The sequence below is a fragment of the Athene noctua genome, chromosome 5 (genome assembly GCF_965140245.1).
Source record: "Athene noctua chromosome 5, bAthNoc1.hap1.1, whole genome shotgun sequence".
Lineage (NCBI taxonomy): Eukaryota > Metazoa > Chordata > Aves > Strigiformes > Strigidae > Athene > Athene noctua.
Genome location: NC_134041.1, coordinates 28,900,899 through 28,915,367, shown reverse-complemented (window position 1 = coordinate 28,915,367; position 14,469 = coordinate 28,900,899). Strand labels below are relative to the sequence as shown.

The following is a 14,469-nucleotide window of genomic DNA, read 5'->3' as shown; positions in this document are numbered from 1 at the left end:
AAGGGGCTTCTCTCCCATCTCTACCCTGCATTGAGATCCCTGGAAATGTGACAGGATGTGACCACTGCTGTGCTGCAAGATCGGACTCTCTGCTAACTGGAATCCAGCTCCTTGACACCAGCAGCACTTCGCCCTGGTGCTCTCACACACGATTGACAGTGTATTGCATTCCTTTTCTACAAGAAAAGCAGTACAGCACTGATGCCTAAGACTTGGCAAAACAAGGAAGAGAACTGCTCTCCTGTATCAGAAATCCTATAAGACATCCATCACTTGGGAGAGTTCTAGTCACAGTCTGGGTGACCTGCACTGAGGACACCTGCACTGAGCACCCAGTTTATAAAATCAGAAATTAGTTCACTACCAACAGTAAAGAGATGCTTTCAGTTAGGAAGCACAGCCATGCTGAGCACACCCAAACCATACCTTGTTATCCTGCATGTCTCTGTTGGCCCCATTTTTCAGCAGCACTAGTGTTGCTTCCACATTATTGACAGCAGCAGCCCAGTGAAGAGCAGATTTACCTGCAGGAAAACCCAACAAATTCAGTAACAAACCAAGAAGCTATTTTCTAAAGCACCAAGATGGACAGAATGCACTGAGGGAAGAAAACAACTGCAGTGCAGCTCATGGCACGTGAACACATCCTGAAGTCACATTTACACTTTGGAAATCACCACGCTGTGAGATAACCCTACCTTATCAAGACGCAATGGGACTTTCAGCACTTGCTCTGTGACTTTTTTCATTTTTACTTTTTAAATAACCTATTCAGAGTCATGTCTGCAGTCCAAAAAACCCCAGCATATCCAACCCCATTATTTCTTCTGCTTCTTTTCCAGGAGTGTCTAACCAAGGCATTGTGAAGCAGCCTGCAGTCTATTACTGCTGGGAGCACTTCTGCAGGAGAGCCTCGTATCTGATTTAGCTACAAAATTTACGAGCAGCCCACACTCCAGGACAGCAAAAGCCCACCCCTCCTTGCTCTCACCATGACAAATATTTGACCAGACCAGTATGTCGTGTTCGCATTACCATGGTCATCTACGGCGTTCACATCCGCCTGGCAATTAATTAGCTCAGCCACCATTCCTTCCACAGCCAGACGTGCAGCCAGAATTAAAGGGGTTGTTCCATCATTCATCCGAGCATCCAAGTCTGTCACTCTGTTACGGATCAGGATCTGGACAGCAGGGGAAGACAGATTATTTTAATACCGCTATAGACCAAAACTGAGTAGTTGGAAGAGAAACTTGGTAATGAAAAAGCAGCCCAAGCACTAAAATGCAGGAACGCAGATAATAGGTGACAGAGGCAAACAGGCTAAATAAATACATGCCAGATGGTTCATGCATGCTGAGTTGTTTGAGCTATGAATACCTGAGGAAACTGGATGTAAAATACAGTTTCACCTGGCCATCACACTGTGGAAGGCATGAGAGCAAGGCTGTGAGTGAACAGAGCACAGCTTGAGCAGGCTCATATAACTGCAGAGCACAGCTGCTCTGAAAAGGGCTCTTCAATTGCTGTACCTGGAAGACACCCTGGGCATCAGCAGCTACAGCTGCATGCAGGGGAGTCCGTCCCATGTTGTCCCGTGCATTAGCATCCGCACCAGCATCCAGCAAACGTTTTGCAGCATCTGCTCTTGAGTAACGGGCTGCTAAGTGCAGTGCCATCTCCCCAGTGCGGTCCGTTTGGGCCTGCAGGTTGGCACCTTGATAGATCAAATCTGTTATTATATTTGCTGAGGAATCTTCTGCATCCTCATCATCCTCGCTGATATCGGAGCTGCCCACACGCAGAGATGCCAACATAAGCGGAGTACATCCATCTGCAACAGGAGAGATAACATAGTAGCCTGACCGCGACAGCAAAGGAAAGGAAACCCTCTCACAATCCTCTCTCCTTGAGCAGCTACCAACAATCCCTCCAGTCATTTTAACCCAAGCCTGTTCTCTTGTCTTAAAGTCCAACAGAGTCAGCGAGTTGTCTTCCTTCCAAGCAGGAATTTAATATCTACTGCAACCGCAACAGAATTTAAGATACTTCTCAAATAAGTAAGATCATTATAAAACAAAACCAAGTTTGCTGCTGAAGTGGAAAACTTCCTCAAAATGTAAAGGCTAGATAAATTCCTGGAGGGAAGCAAGGGCTATAGAAAATCAAAGACTTCAAATGACCAACTACGTGGATGTTCTAATCACATACTTGGGAAAAAAGAAAAAACTGACAGAGAAAAATTATTGGACAACTAGTCACTGATTGTTGGTGGCACTTTGTAGATATTAACCTGCAGTGAAATGCAGATAAAAGCCTTCATATCTATTACACACCAAAGTTTTAATTAAAAGGACCCTGAAGCACTCAAAATTTAAAAATGCCCCAGGGGGACTGCCTGATCCAACTTCATCTGGCTTTTAATAAGGCCCACAACCAGAGCCCTAAAGAAACTGATGAAGCAGGCTCCATACTTTCACAGAAGTACACCATGTAGGAAGGGACCATGGAACAGGATCTAATCCAGTCTTATTCACTGGTGTACCAGCAGCATCCGACACATGCACAAACCCTTCTTCCCCACCATGCACGCCTCCATCACAGCGTGGACTGCTCACAGATACAAACTGCTGAAAATCTCACACAGTTTGAGTGTTTTGGAAGATACTGGTCTCATGTCTCTCTACCAGTCTCCAGTGATGGGCTCACACTGGTGGGACATTCAAACTCTAAAAACACGTTCACCAAACCAGGATCCTTGCATTGTCCCTAGAAGGAGAAAGGCTCCTTCAAACCTCTAATTTAACTTAGTTCCCTTAGATGAACATCCCTCTCTGCTGATCGGAGAGGGCGGTCCAGGAGGACTAGCTGATGCTGCTGATTTTTCACCTGTGTGAACACCCACCTTGATGCAGTGTAATTAAGATTTAAAACATCTCCACATATTTTCAGCAACCTGTCAAATGCCAAGTGCTTCAGTTTCAGAAGACTCTGAACGTTACAAGATATTCACTACCTAAAACCAAAGCCTTCAACTGCAGACACTAATGCTCCCTTACTGCTTTACTTCACACACATCACAGGCACCTAGAAAGTAAGAGGGACTAAAATGGCAGCAGGAGTGAACCACTCTGTGCTAAGTGCCCCACTGGAGCTCTGCAAAGGTGAACACAAATTTTGTTTCTCCAGTGTGGCTCACTAGCAGAAATTCAAGACAATCTTTCGGCAACTGCTGTTCCATGAACAAGCAGGGGACCTTCCTGGACCCTACGGACAACAGCTTCCCTGCCTGCAGAACTCTCAATCTACAGTGCACAATCTGCACTGAATGAAGTGCGTGAGCCCTGCAGAAAGCCATATGGCAGAATTAGGATTCTGTGCAGGTGAACAAGGTGATGATCTCCCGTTGAAAGTAATATAGAGCGCTCCAATGCCCTGCGCCCATGTCCCAGTTCCTGATCACCTAGCTTTCCTGACTCTCTGTTTTAGGGCAGTTCCAAAACTTTCTAGAAATCTATTGTACTACGGCAGGGAAGAGTGTGGAGTGGCAGAGGCGAAGGCCGTGCCTCGGGCTGGCAGTGGCAGTGTGCATGCTCCTCCTAGTGGCTCACAGTCAGAGCGGGGACAGGCTTTTGCTGAGCGCCTTTCTCAGGATTTGTTGTTCGGCAGCAAAGTAATGACATATGGGCCTGGGTTCAGTTCCAAGATCCAGTCCTGTCTATAGACCCTCTTGCCTGTTGTCCAAGGCTATACCTCCTTTTGTGCTTCCCTCCCACTGCTGGCTCTGCCTCCTTGTCCCAGATGAACACTTCTCAGTATTCAAGTCAGGCTGTGGTCTCCTCCGTACTGCCCCAACACAAAGAGCAGAGAGATGGAGCACAGAAAGGAGCTTTCCTTTTCTCCAGCACCACAGCCCTGGGAAAACCACCCGCAGGAAAACTCTTGCGTGCTCAATCACTGCAGTTGTTCTGGACAGAACACGCCTAGCTGCTCTATAAGGACACAGCTACAATATGCATTAAATCCTTGAAAAATTATCTGCCACCCTCCAGAAAGTCTCTCAGGTATGACCTTTTCAGAGCTTTGTAAGTTGGCCGCACATGGGTAGTTTTATGAGGCTAGTAAAAAGCACATCCAGCTACACCATCACAATTAAGTGCTTGATGGACTACTAGAAAAAAAGCCATGGACACAATGTCTTTTTTCCTCTTTCCAGCTTGTTCTCTGAAAGAGCTGGAGAAGAACCAAAAGGATCCAGCTGGAGGCAGACACACAGCATGGAAAATTCCAGCCTGAACCACTGAAATTTTAGTAACTGAAAAAGAGGGGCATATAATAGGGACAGTTTATCAGTTTTAATTATAGGTGGTGTTACCAGTTATGCCTATAATTGCATTACACTGGTTACACACTCACAGTAACTGCCGTGAAAAGAATGTCCTCACCATTGTGGGGGACACAAAGAAAGAACAGCACGGGGAGATAGAGGTGACATCAGCATTTTATAAAAAATCTTCTGTTTGCTGTCTTTCAAGAAGACAGCCCCTGAGTAAATGTAAAACTTGGAGCGAGACGGTAAAGCCAGAAGTTAACCAGATCAGTACAATTGAAGGACTCATACAGGCACGGGATACTGAAAGCTGGGACGTAAAGAACCCACTGGCAAAGTCTCTAGGCAATACTTCTGTAGGTGACTGGACCTCTTGGATCCCCCTAAACTCAAGAGACCACAGAAGGTGTTGGATTAAGAGAGGGAACAATCCCTTGGTACCCCAAAGTGTTTCGACTTGCCTCTCCTCTCTCTAGAAGAGATCTTTACTGTTCTACCTGCCACCTGGAGCTGTGGTCAGGATGTAACTCATCCAGCTACAGGTGGCTCCAGTCCAGACACATGCACCCGAGGCAGTCAGCCTCAACACCCTTTGTAATTAGGGGCAGCAAAGCGTTACTGCTGAATGAGCCATCTAATCTTCAGAAAACTTCTGCTTGAGACAGAGATGAACTGCCTCTCAGAAGTGCCTGCTTCTTTCCTCTGCCTGCTGAGGAAGAGGAAGATGGCCAGGGCAGAGAGATAGCTACATTAGCTGTGGGGAATCCTACCCCTTCTTCCTAACTCATTACTCCAACACTTTGCAGATTTTTTAAAAACTATTTCTTCCCCTGACTGTAACTCAGCTGCTTGCTTATGATGCCACAAAGGGGGATAGCTTACAGCATCTTGCTGCAAGCTTCACAATCGCGTCTGAATAGCTGGAAAGCAACTCACAGGTCTGTATTATTCCACTGCTATTGTTGGACAAAGCTTGGAGTGAACATGAAAATAAGCAGGCTGAAGGCTTAAGAATGTTATTGCCTGCACTTGGAAAGCTTTTACCCTGCCACACAACTAGAAGCTTCAATAGGGGAAATAAAGAAAAGCTTAAATTTGGCAGAAACTGATGGTTTATGTTCTCACACTCGTCACACAGAAAACCCTCCTTTCCTGTGCTTTGCATTTAGGAGAGCTAATGGGTCAATGAGCAGAAAAGACAATAGAAGGGAACTGAGAGAATGGCTGCAGTCATCATTAAATTGCATGAAAATATTCTCACAAAATCCAATAAAAAGCTATTGCAGAAATATCACCAGAATTACCTCTTTGCATATGAACAAGAGCCATGCTTGCAGATCTTCTGACCAAGATAAAATTCTTGGTCAACTGTCTCCTCTCAGAACACAGGAATAGGTTATTATCAGATGACCCACCCAATCCCTTACCAGGTTACAGCCTTACTGCTACACTTAGAAAATGCAGCAGAGCATTCTTACTGCTTCTAGTCATCTGAGACTGAAAGAGAGCAAGCCTATGTGCATGTGTGTGTGCGCTAAAGAAGTTTCCTTCTAAGTTGTGTTATGATGATGAACTCATTGAATTCGTAAATTGAGGACATAAATTAGTGAATAAAGAAAAAAAATCATTAACAAGCTTGCTGCATTGTCACTCTGTTCCAGTACAGATTCTTACACACTGCCGATCAGGGAACAGTGTCTGCCAGAAGTCACCTTATTCAGGAAAAGGCCATCCTTGCTTCCACCCCAGGTAACACACACCTCAGGGATAAACGCTGCTAAGTTGGTCCTTGGTGAAGTCTGCCACAAACCTCTGCAGTGATGCAGCTGGAGAAGCTGGGGGTTATTTCCAGGACAACAGTGCACTCCGAATTTCTGCTGCAATAGCATTCTGACAATATTTTTTAAGCAGGCATTGTTATAAAGGAGATCCTATAGCTGTACTTCCTACAGGTGCTTGCAAAGTGAACTCTTTCTCCTGGTTACATGACATTCCATGTGCTATAGACCATGATCCACTCTCTCCACTTTCTGTTCTGGAGTGCATATGAGCTTTCCTCAAGTACCATAAAAGTTTTGCTGGTGTTCCTGTATACTCCTTATAATTTTTAAACGTTAGCGTGCCAGCCATTGGAGATGGGGGAGGTTGGTGACTGGCTGGCAGAACACACAGACACTCAGAGTACTGACCTGGCCCTCTGACATTGACATCTAGAACGTCCACTTCTTGATCTGCTTGAGGTGGTGTAAGGGCTAGTGACGTGCTCCCACAGACGTCTGCTGCCTCCAAGTGCTGCTGGGTCCACTGACGCTGATCGATCTGCTCATCTCCTTCCGGGAGCAAGGCTTGATCCTCAGCCTGAGCCCAGGAAATAAGCAGTTGCTTCAAAATACTCATCATGTGGCCAAAGACACTGAAAGTTCTTGGGGTTTTTTTGTTTTGTTGGGGTATTGTTTGTTTGTTTGAAGCTAATGACAGTCTCCATTCACCTCTGTTTAGCGTTTCACACTCCCACCATATCTTACCAGGCCTGAACTGCAAGACATCACACTACTGTTAACCTTCTCTTCCCTTCTGATGCAGCAGGGCCAGTAGGGAGGGTACAATGGACAGAAATTACATGGTTTCTCTACTGGCATGCGGTGACATTGTTACCTTGAGGATTTGCTCCTTAGATATCATTAGTTATACATTACAAACCCCTAAGCAAACGGAGGTTTTGAGCAAGGGGTGTACACTGGAAGTTAATTCAGCTGTTTTCCTCACTAGCAGTTTCATGGTAAGCATGCAATATTCAAGTCTTGGAGCTCCTTACCTTTGCTCTCTTTGGCTGGGGTCCACCATCACCTGCCCAGTGTTCAGTTGGTCCAGAATCTGCCAGGTTACCCTCTGGTATCTGGACAGACAGATTTCTAACAAACAAGGAGAACACATCAGTTTGCAGGCTGAGCAGGTGCTACTACTGCTACTTACACTAGCCTGCAGAGACCAAGGAAGGGATGCGTGCAAGTCTGGTAGCTTGCAAACAGAGGCACCAAGAAATGAGAAATCTCAGGCAGCCAACCGTGGCATTAAATGCATTTACAACTGTGAACCTAGTTAATTCAGTGGAAAGCCAAAACTGCAAAAATGAGATTCTTCTTTTGAAACTTTCAATTATTTCTGCGTCATGCCTTTAATGTATTGAGCCAGATGTAATAAAAGTTCGTTGTCACCTATCAACCTAAAAATGTCTCATTCCAGGAGGAAATTATGCAAACTGTACCCAACTACTGAACTAAACAGAGTGTAAGAAAACCAATCATCACCAGGAGATCAGATTCCTTACTGGCATTTTATAGATTCAGTTAACTAAAGTTCTTCTGTTCAAAACAGATGTATTAAAATTTAGAAAAACTGCCTAAGAAGTTCTAGCTAAAAGGCAGCTTTCTTTACGGAGTTAAGTGCATTTAATGAAAGATTTATACACCATGCTCTCAAAATCCTCTGACACACTAATAAACACACTGTCAGGGGCCTAAATGCAAACTTACTTGAGTCCAACAGCATCTTCCCCAACTGGCTCTCTGCGCTTATGATTGCTAGGATCCCTGCGTAGAATAAAGCCCTCTGGGAGCCACAGCGAACCATGTTTGCGCTTACGCTTTGCCATCATTACACCCAAGAGAAGGATTAAGAGGATGATCAAAGCTGCCACCGCAAGTAGGTAAAGCAACTGTGTCTTCGGTGGTAACAAGGGTTCACCTAAAAATTCCAGTTAACATACAATGAGATTAATAAAGTGGAGAAAATGAACTTCAATCTACATACTTTCTTTCCTCAGTCAGAGTCTTTCCCACAGAGAGTGTATTGTCTCTACACTGTGATGCATTTGGAACAAAGGCTTGAGGAAGTTTAAGCTCTACTGCAACTGTTGTAAGAATACATCCTGCCTTTCTGGCTTCCCTTGATCTTGTTTCTCAAAATATTTTTTAGAGTATATGACTGCTGAACTGAAGGTCTTGCTCCTTCCTCAAGAGTCCTGCTGGTTGAAGACAGCCACCCTGAATCAGTGTAGAGAGCTGATCTACATAAAGATACGAGCACGACCCAACTAGGAGTACTGATGTTACCAATCTAGTATGAGGTTGCAGGTGAGCCTCAGACTGAGGGAGAGTGGATCAGAAATCAAAGGGATTACATACTGCCAGAGGCAAAATCATCAGGTAGTCCAAGAAATACCCCCTGCCTTTTCTCTCTAATGGCTCTTTTTCATTGAATTCAGGGCTTAGAGTACACAAATGGTTTTTACTGCAGACAAGATCACTGCAGTGTGTGGGGCACTGCTACAGCACATGAGAGATTACTGTTTCCACGAGTATTAAAATGACTAGGCTCTGAACTTAAATGCCCTGCCTTTCTAACCAGATGTCCCCTCAGAGAAGAATAATTGTATTGCACATGCATACTTCTATAACTGAGGATGAATAAGTTAGCTCCCAGAAACCATACTGAACAGTGAGACATAACAATAAAAGGCTGATCAATGATCTGAGCACAAATTTTGCAAGCCCAAGTTTGCTGACTGCCTTCCTCCACAAGCCATTTTCCCTCTGCCATTACTTACTTTGGACAGACACAAAAGGATAGGGCAACATGCCCTTGATGGCCTGAGCAGCTAAGAGAGCTGCAGCAGCTTCTGTGTTCTGAAAGCATTGCTCTGAATCTTCTGCACACTGACGGTTGTCAATCTCCAGGAACACCCTGGTGCTGCAGAGACATAGTAAGAGGGCACAGAAGTCAGCGACAGAACTTTTGCCAAAGCACTAGGTTAAACTGCAGACTTTTAACTTAATCCTTCCATCCCAGCACTGAATTTGGCAGCTGCTTTACATTTCTCCGTAAAAAGAAGACTACAGTCCTAGAAGGTCCAGAATGCCCCAGACACCTACAAGAAAAGTTACCAGCATAACAGGGCCAGAGGAACACAAAGGTATCCACTCACCCAATGACCTCTTGCTCTAGTTCTCTGTGCTTGCGAATGACCACAAGTGATCGTCGACTCCGTGCTGCTGATTTCTCCCCGTAGTATGGGAATACCATGGGGTTTCCCTGGGAGTCCAGCTTGATTCTCAGATTGGTGTGCAGGAGAGTTCCCAAAGTACGCAAGAAGCTTCGAACATCACCCAGCAGCTCGTCAGGGGGCATCAAGACCACAATGATTAGGGTCCCTTCTGCCAGCTTCTCAGCTTTGTCACCAGCACAGTCCAGACCGTCCCAGCCACACTCCTCACTATTACAGCCCTGGTCACAGCGGCCATCGGCGTAGTGATCTGCACAATACTTGTCATACCTAGAACAGCAAAAGCGTTACAGGCACCATATAGGACATACACATTCTGTACCGTATACCTGCAGTCTAGAGGCCAAGGCCTTACACTCTTCATAATCATTTGAGGTAAAATAACACTCATATTCAGGTTATAAGGAGAAGCTTGCAATCTGGCAGGGTGGAAGTAGGAAGCATGAAACAGCCCAAGAACACGTGGCTCAATTCTGGTACCAGTGGATGAAAACTGCTTATTTTGTTTACTAAAATAAAGCTGTAACACCTCCTGCCTCACTAAGGGAGAACCATCCCAGCAAAGCTCTAGCATTTACCACAAATAACTGAAGAGAAAGAGGTGCCATGGCAAACAAGCTGGAAAACACATTCAGAAATAGCAAATACAGCTGGGATAAAAATAAAGGTATTGCTGGTATGGAGTGAAATTCAGTATAGGAGGCAGTACTATTAAAATCTCGAACAAGGTGAAATGCTTCCTATTTACATTTCCACAGAAAGCAGGGCAGACCCATCGAGGAGGTTACCACATTACCATTGCTCAAACTATCAACTCAGTTCATAGCATACAAGTTTCAGAACTTCTTTCCAAAAATAGACAAAAAGTACAAAAAGCAGCAAAAACTCCTTGGTGACAAACTTTCAGGAAGAGCAAGGACCAGCAACAGAAACAACAGCAGCATGAAGCATACCAACTACTGAAACTGCTAGCAGGAGATACACTAGCGACACACAGAAACCGTTCTCAGATCAAGCCTTACTTGCATGTTTTGCTATTTTGCTGACATTCAAAGTTGTCAAACAGGCACTCGGGTGTGTTGCAGAACTCGTCACACTGTCCATTGAAAAGCATCCAACAGCGCAATGAAGAGGAGCAGTTGGCCCAAGGATCTTCCATTCTCAGGGAGCAGTCGCCTCCATCCCACTGGCAGGCATGAGTGTTACAGTCTTCATCACAATAACCATCTCTTGCTTTTTCTGCACACTGGGAATCCAAACATCCTCGGGGCTCTGGGCTGAAAGTTACAGGCTGTTCACACTGGCTGCCTTGGGTGTGAACAGGGCACTGACAATAATAGTAAGGAGGCTGAGAATGAGGGTGGCAGCTTCCACCATTCTGGCAGGGGGCACTGGCACAACCCGTGTTTGTCTGGCATTCCTCTCCTACAGACAGCTTGGGGCAATAGCACCGTGGACCAGAAGATGTCTGGATGCACTGCTCCCCCTTCTTGCATTTCACTTGTCCACAAGTGCTGTGGCTGCTGAACTCACATTTTGCTCCAGAATAACCCTACAAGGGAAAAAAAAGCAAAACAGCCAGGCTCACAAATTAATTCTTCAGTGCTCTGAGGGCTGGCAGCAAGGTGTCATGTGCAAACCCTTTCTCCCCCATAATTCCTCTACTGCAGGAGCCATGATTTTCTGGATCTACTCTCAAGGATAAACTAAGAGCTTATAAGGCTCCGTTACATTTTGAAATGGACTTAGAAGAGCCATGAACAAGGGGAATCTTGCAGTAAGCACAGAGAACACAGGACAGCAAAAAAATTGTTGAAATTTTAGGTTTAAGACTGAAAAGCCCGCCATCCTGCCTCAACAGCAGAATTGTTTGGGGTAACAACTGGCAGTATCACTCTCCTAGGGCACCCAGAAACTCAAGGATGTGGGTACAGAGTGTCCAAGGACACCGCTTTGCAAGCAGTACAGAAGAGATAACCTTCACCTACAGTGGACCAGTGAAACGAGACTGTAGCCAGGGAACTCTACAGCTGAGGGAGGAGATCCAGTTTCAGGGTACGGTGCTTACCGGAGGACACTGGCAGATGAACCCATCCGGCATATTGCTGGCAACAGCACAGGTACCTCCGTTTTGACAAGGCTTCCGGGGACACACATCTATTACACTCTCACAGTGACGACCTGAGGCGTAGACACACAGGGAGAAGAGAGCAAAGAAATGTGTGTGTGCGTGCACACTGAAAAGCCATTACAAAGCAAAACACCCCAATGAATAGCCAACGAGTCAAACACTCCAGTGAGACCCCGCCCCTCAGAGCAGGTAGGGCACACCTCTTCAGATAACACATGCTCTGTAAGTGGCTGCCTAAGTAGCAGCGGAGGAAGGCACAATCCTAGAATCCACAAGGAGTATTTGGAAAGAGACCACCTTGTCTGCTTTCTCAGGAATATGTGTGACTCAGCACAGCCACAGAATTTTCTGCTGTTATACTCAAGTCGTCCAGGCACAGAGGCTGAAGGTCAGCACCTAAAGGGGTTCCTAAGACTTCTTCATTTTTTGGGAGGTGCTCAATGACTCCAAGAGCAAATCACACTCTAACCATGAATGAACAACCCTTAGGACCAGATGCAACATGAGTGAATAGGACAAGCAAGTAGACTGTCCTCAGACTGATCAGCTAGACAGAGAAGTCTTACTGCAATGACTAGCATTTGCAGCAGCTCCCAGAGACAAACTCTGACACCAGACTTTAAAAAAATGAGGATGACCTAAGTATGACTTGGACCCCCTAGGAAAATGTTAATATAAGTCTCCACACATGTGCAGCCAAGACTGACTTCTTGCAGACAGGAGCAGACAGGGCAGGATGGCCCAGGGAGTCCTGGCATCCTATCAGTCACAAACCACAGCAAAGCCACCCCATTCCCTTCCAGGCAGAAGGGTCAATGTGGAATGCACAGAAGACGAACAGCTATAGGAAGAAGCATGCTCCCCCTCTGTGCCTAGCATTTCCAGACAGATTTCATGTCTGAGACACAGCAGCTCTCCTTGCTCCTCCTAGGGTGCAGCAGGTCTGCACTCCCCACGCTGCAAGTTCCAACAACCCTTCCATGAGAGCCAGAAGCAACAGGAGGAGTAATTAATAAAAGCAAGCTTAACACAGAGGCTTAAATATAAACCTATCTGATGACTTGTACTGGTGTCCCACTAGTTAGCCTGGCTCCACTTCCCTCCTGTGTCACTCTTTTAGGAACTTCTTTTGTCAGTCTAGGTAATGCATTCAAAAACTACCACATGGATTCTTCAGATGCATGTCTTTGTGATTTCTTTGCATCTGACAATCACAGATTTAGTGGAAAATCACAGCATCTTTAATTTTTAAGGAAAAAAATAGAGTAAAAACTACTAGTAAAGCATGCAGAGAAGGTCACCGGTAAGCCAGGAAAGTGAAGCTTTTAACCGAGGAAAACTGAATACATAAGAAGTTAAACTGACACGGAAACTGGAAAACTGAAAGTTAAGACACATCTGGAGACTATTAGCCCAAACTTATGCCCAGTGGGAGGCAGAAAGCAGAATAGCAGCAATATTAACAAACGAGGGATCTAGAGAGAGTGAGACATAAGTTTGCACAGTGTGAAATTCTTGCAAAGTTGTGATTCAAAGTTGGATTGTGGAAGGATCACATCACTAAGCTAGGAATGTACAGTCTGTCTATGCATAGTATTCCATCCTGACCACATCACCAATGTAAGGAAGAAAGGGAATGAGGAGTAGAAAAAGAGGCCAAAAACTAATTATGGATACCATGCCACTGATTTATAGACAAAAATCGTATGCTGCTTTGCAAAAGGAAAAGCCATGGAGAAACTGACATGTGAACAGTTACACTTCCAATATTAGAAATGTGAAATTCTGAAGGAGAGAAAAGTCCCACAGAAAAAAAATTCTGGCAGCCAAGTGTCTCAGGAGATTCCCTTGTCTGAGACAGCTCTGGAAGACAAATTTCTTAGAAGGTTTAAAAGAAAGATTGGTTTAAAAACTGAGACATGGTGTAGGGAAACAATCAGATGTTGTAAAGGGAAGTAACTAGATAGCATGACTGCCAGAAAGGAAAAGAATGACTGTTTTTCAAGATACTACTCTGAAACTGGAAGCATGTTTATAACTACTCACCAGTAAAAGCACTACGACAGATACACATATAATCATTAATCAGCTGAACACAGTCCAGACTTCCACGAGGGTTACAAGGATTAGAGAGGCATTCGTTGATATCTCCCTCGCATCGCTCGCCTGCAAAGCCTGGGAGACAAATACAGCTGTAGCCCCCAATCTGGTCAATGCACTGCCCTCCATTAAAGCAGCGGGGTACTCCTGAGTCTGAAACACAGTCATCCACATTCTCTTCACAGAAACGGCCTGTCAAGACAGTAAAAAGTAACAATTTGAGGATACAGTATCACGGTCTCATTTCCTATACTGCTCATCAAGTTTTAAGACCATGCCACATGCAGTCACAGATATAAACAGGTAAAGATCCCCACTTAATTCAATCCATATCCCATGCGGCCAGCCAGCCAGCCTCAGATCAGACCTAGAGAGCATGTGTTTTAGATCCAGGCTGCTCTCAATGGTAGGTCATACTGGTATTTAGCAGCTTTCATGCTTGACTTAATTTGAGGGCATAATTAAAAACACAAAACCAAAACAAACCCAAAAAAGATGCACTCAATTTAGCCCTGCGCCTGAACATAGCCGGAGAGCCCTGTGCTGCCCTTGCAAGGCTGCAAGCTTCCCACCATTCATTTAACTTGGCGGTAACCCTGAAACTCAGTGAAGAACATTTGTAGCGACATCATTAAAACAAGCAACAACAAACCAACAGAAAAGCAACTGTGATAAAACACGGGTTCCTGGCCAGCAAGCCATTCTTCCAGTCTGACTTCTGGGGACCTATGGTAAACTCTCAGCACTGGCTAGGATGGCAGTTTTTCCCTGTCCCTACAAGGTTTCCTTTCAAGAGACAATGTCTGGTACTGGTTCTGCCTTCACGACACAGTATAATGGATAAAA

At 45.1% G+C, this 14,469-nt stretch overlaps 1 protein-coding gene across 1 annotated transcript in view; it reads right to left on the bottom strand.

Moving 5' to 3' along the window:
* The window catches only part of NOTCH2 (notch receptor 2), an 86,776-nt gene that overhangs the window by 4,145 nt on the left and 68,162 nt on the right, over positions 1–14,469 (bottom strand). The window contains exons 22-32 of the mRNA XM_074906822.1: positions 13,570–13,815; positions 11,461–11,573; positions 10,415–10,944; positions 9,315–9,662; positions 8,937–9,079; positions 7,864–8,074; positions 7,146–7,242; positions 6,520–6,688; positions 1,533–1,834; positions 1,036–1,183; positions 427–524 (exon numbers count right to left, since the gene is read on the bottom strand). Of these exons, the coding sequence (XP_074762923.1) occupies positions 427–524; positions 1,036–1,183; positions 1,533–1,834; positions 6,520–6,688; positions 7,146–7,242; positions 7,864–8,074; positions 8,937–9,079; positions 9,315–9,662; positions 10,415–10,944; positions 11,461–11,573; positions 13,570–13,815 (2,405 nt within the window). The remainder of the gene's footprint in view (positions 1–426; positions 525–1,035; positions 1,184–1,532; positions 1,835–6,519; positions 6,689–7,145; positions 7,243–7,863; positions 8,075–8,936; positions 9,080–9,314; positions 9,663–10,414; positions 10,945–11,460; positions 11,574–13,569; positions 13,816–14,469) is intronic.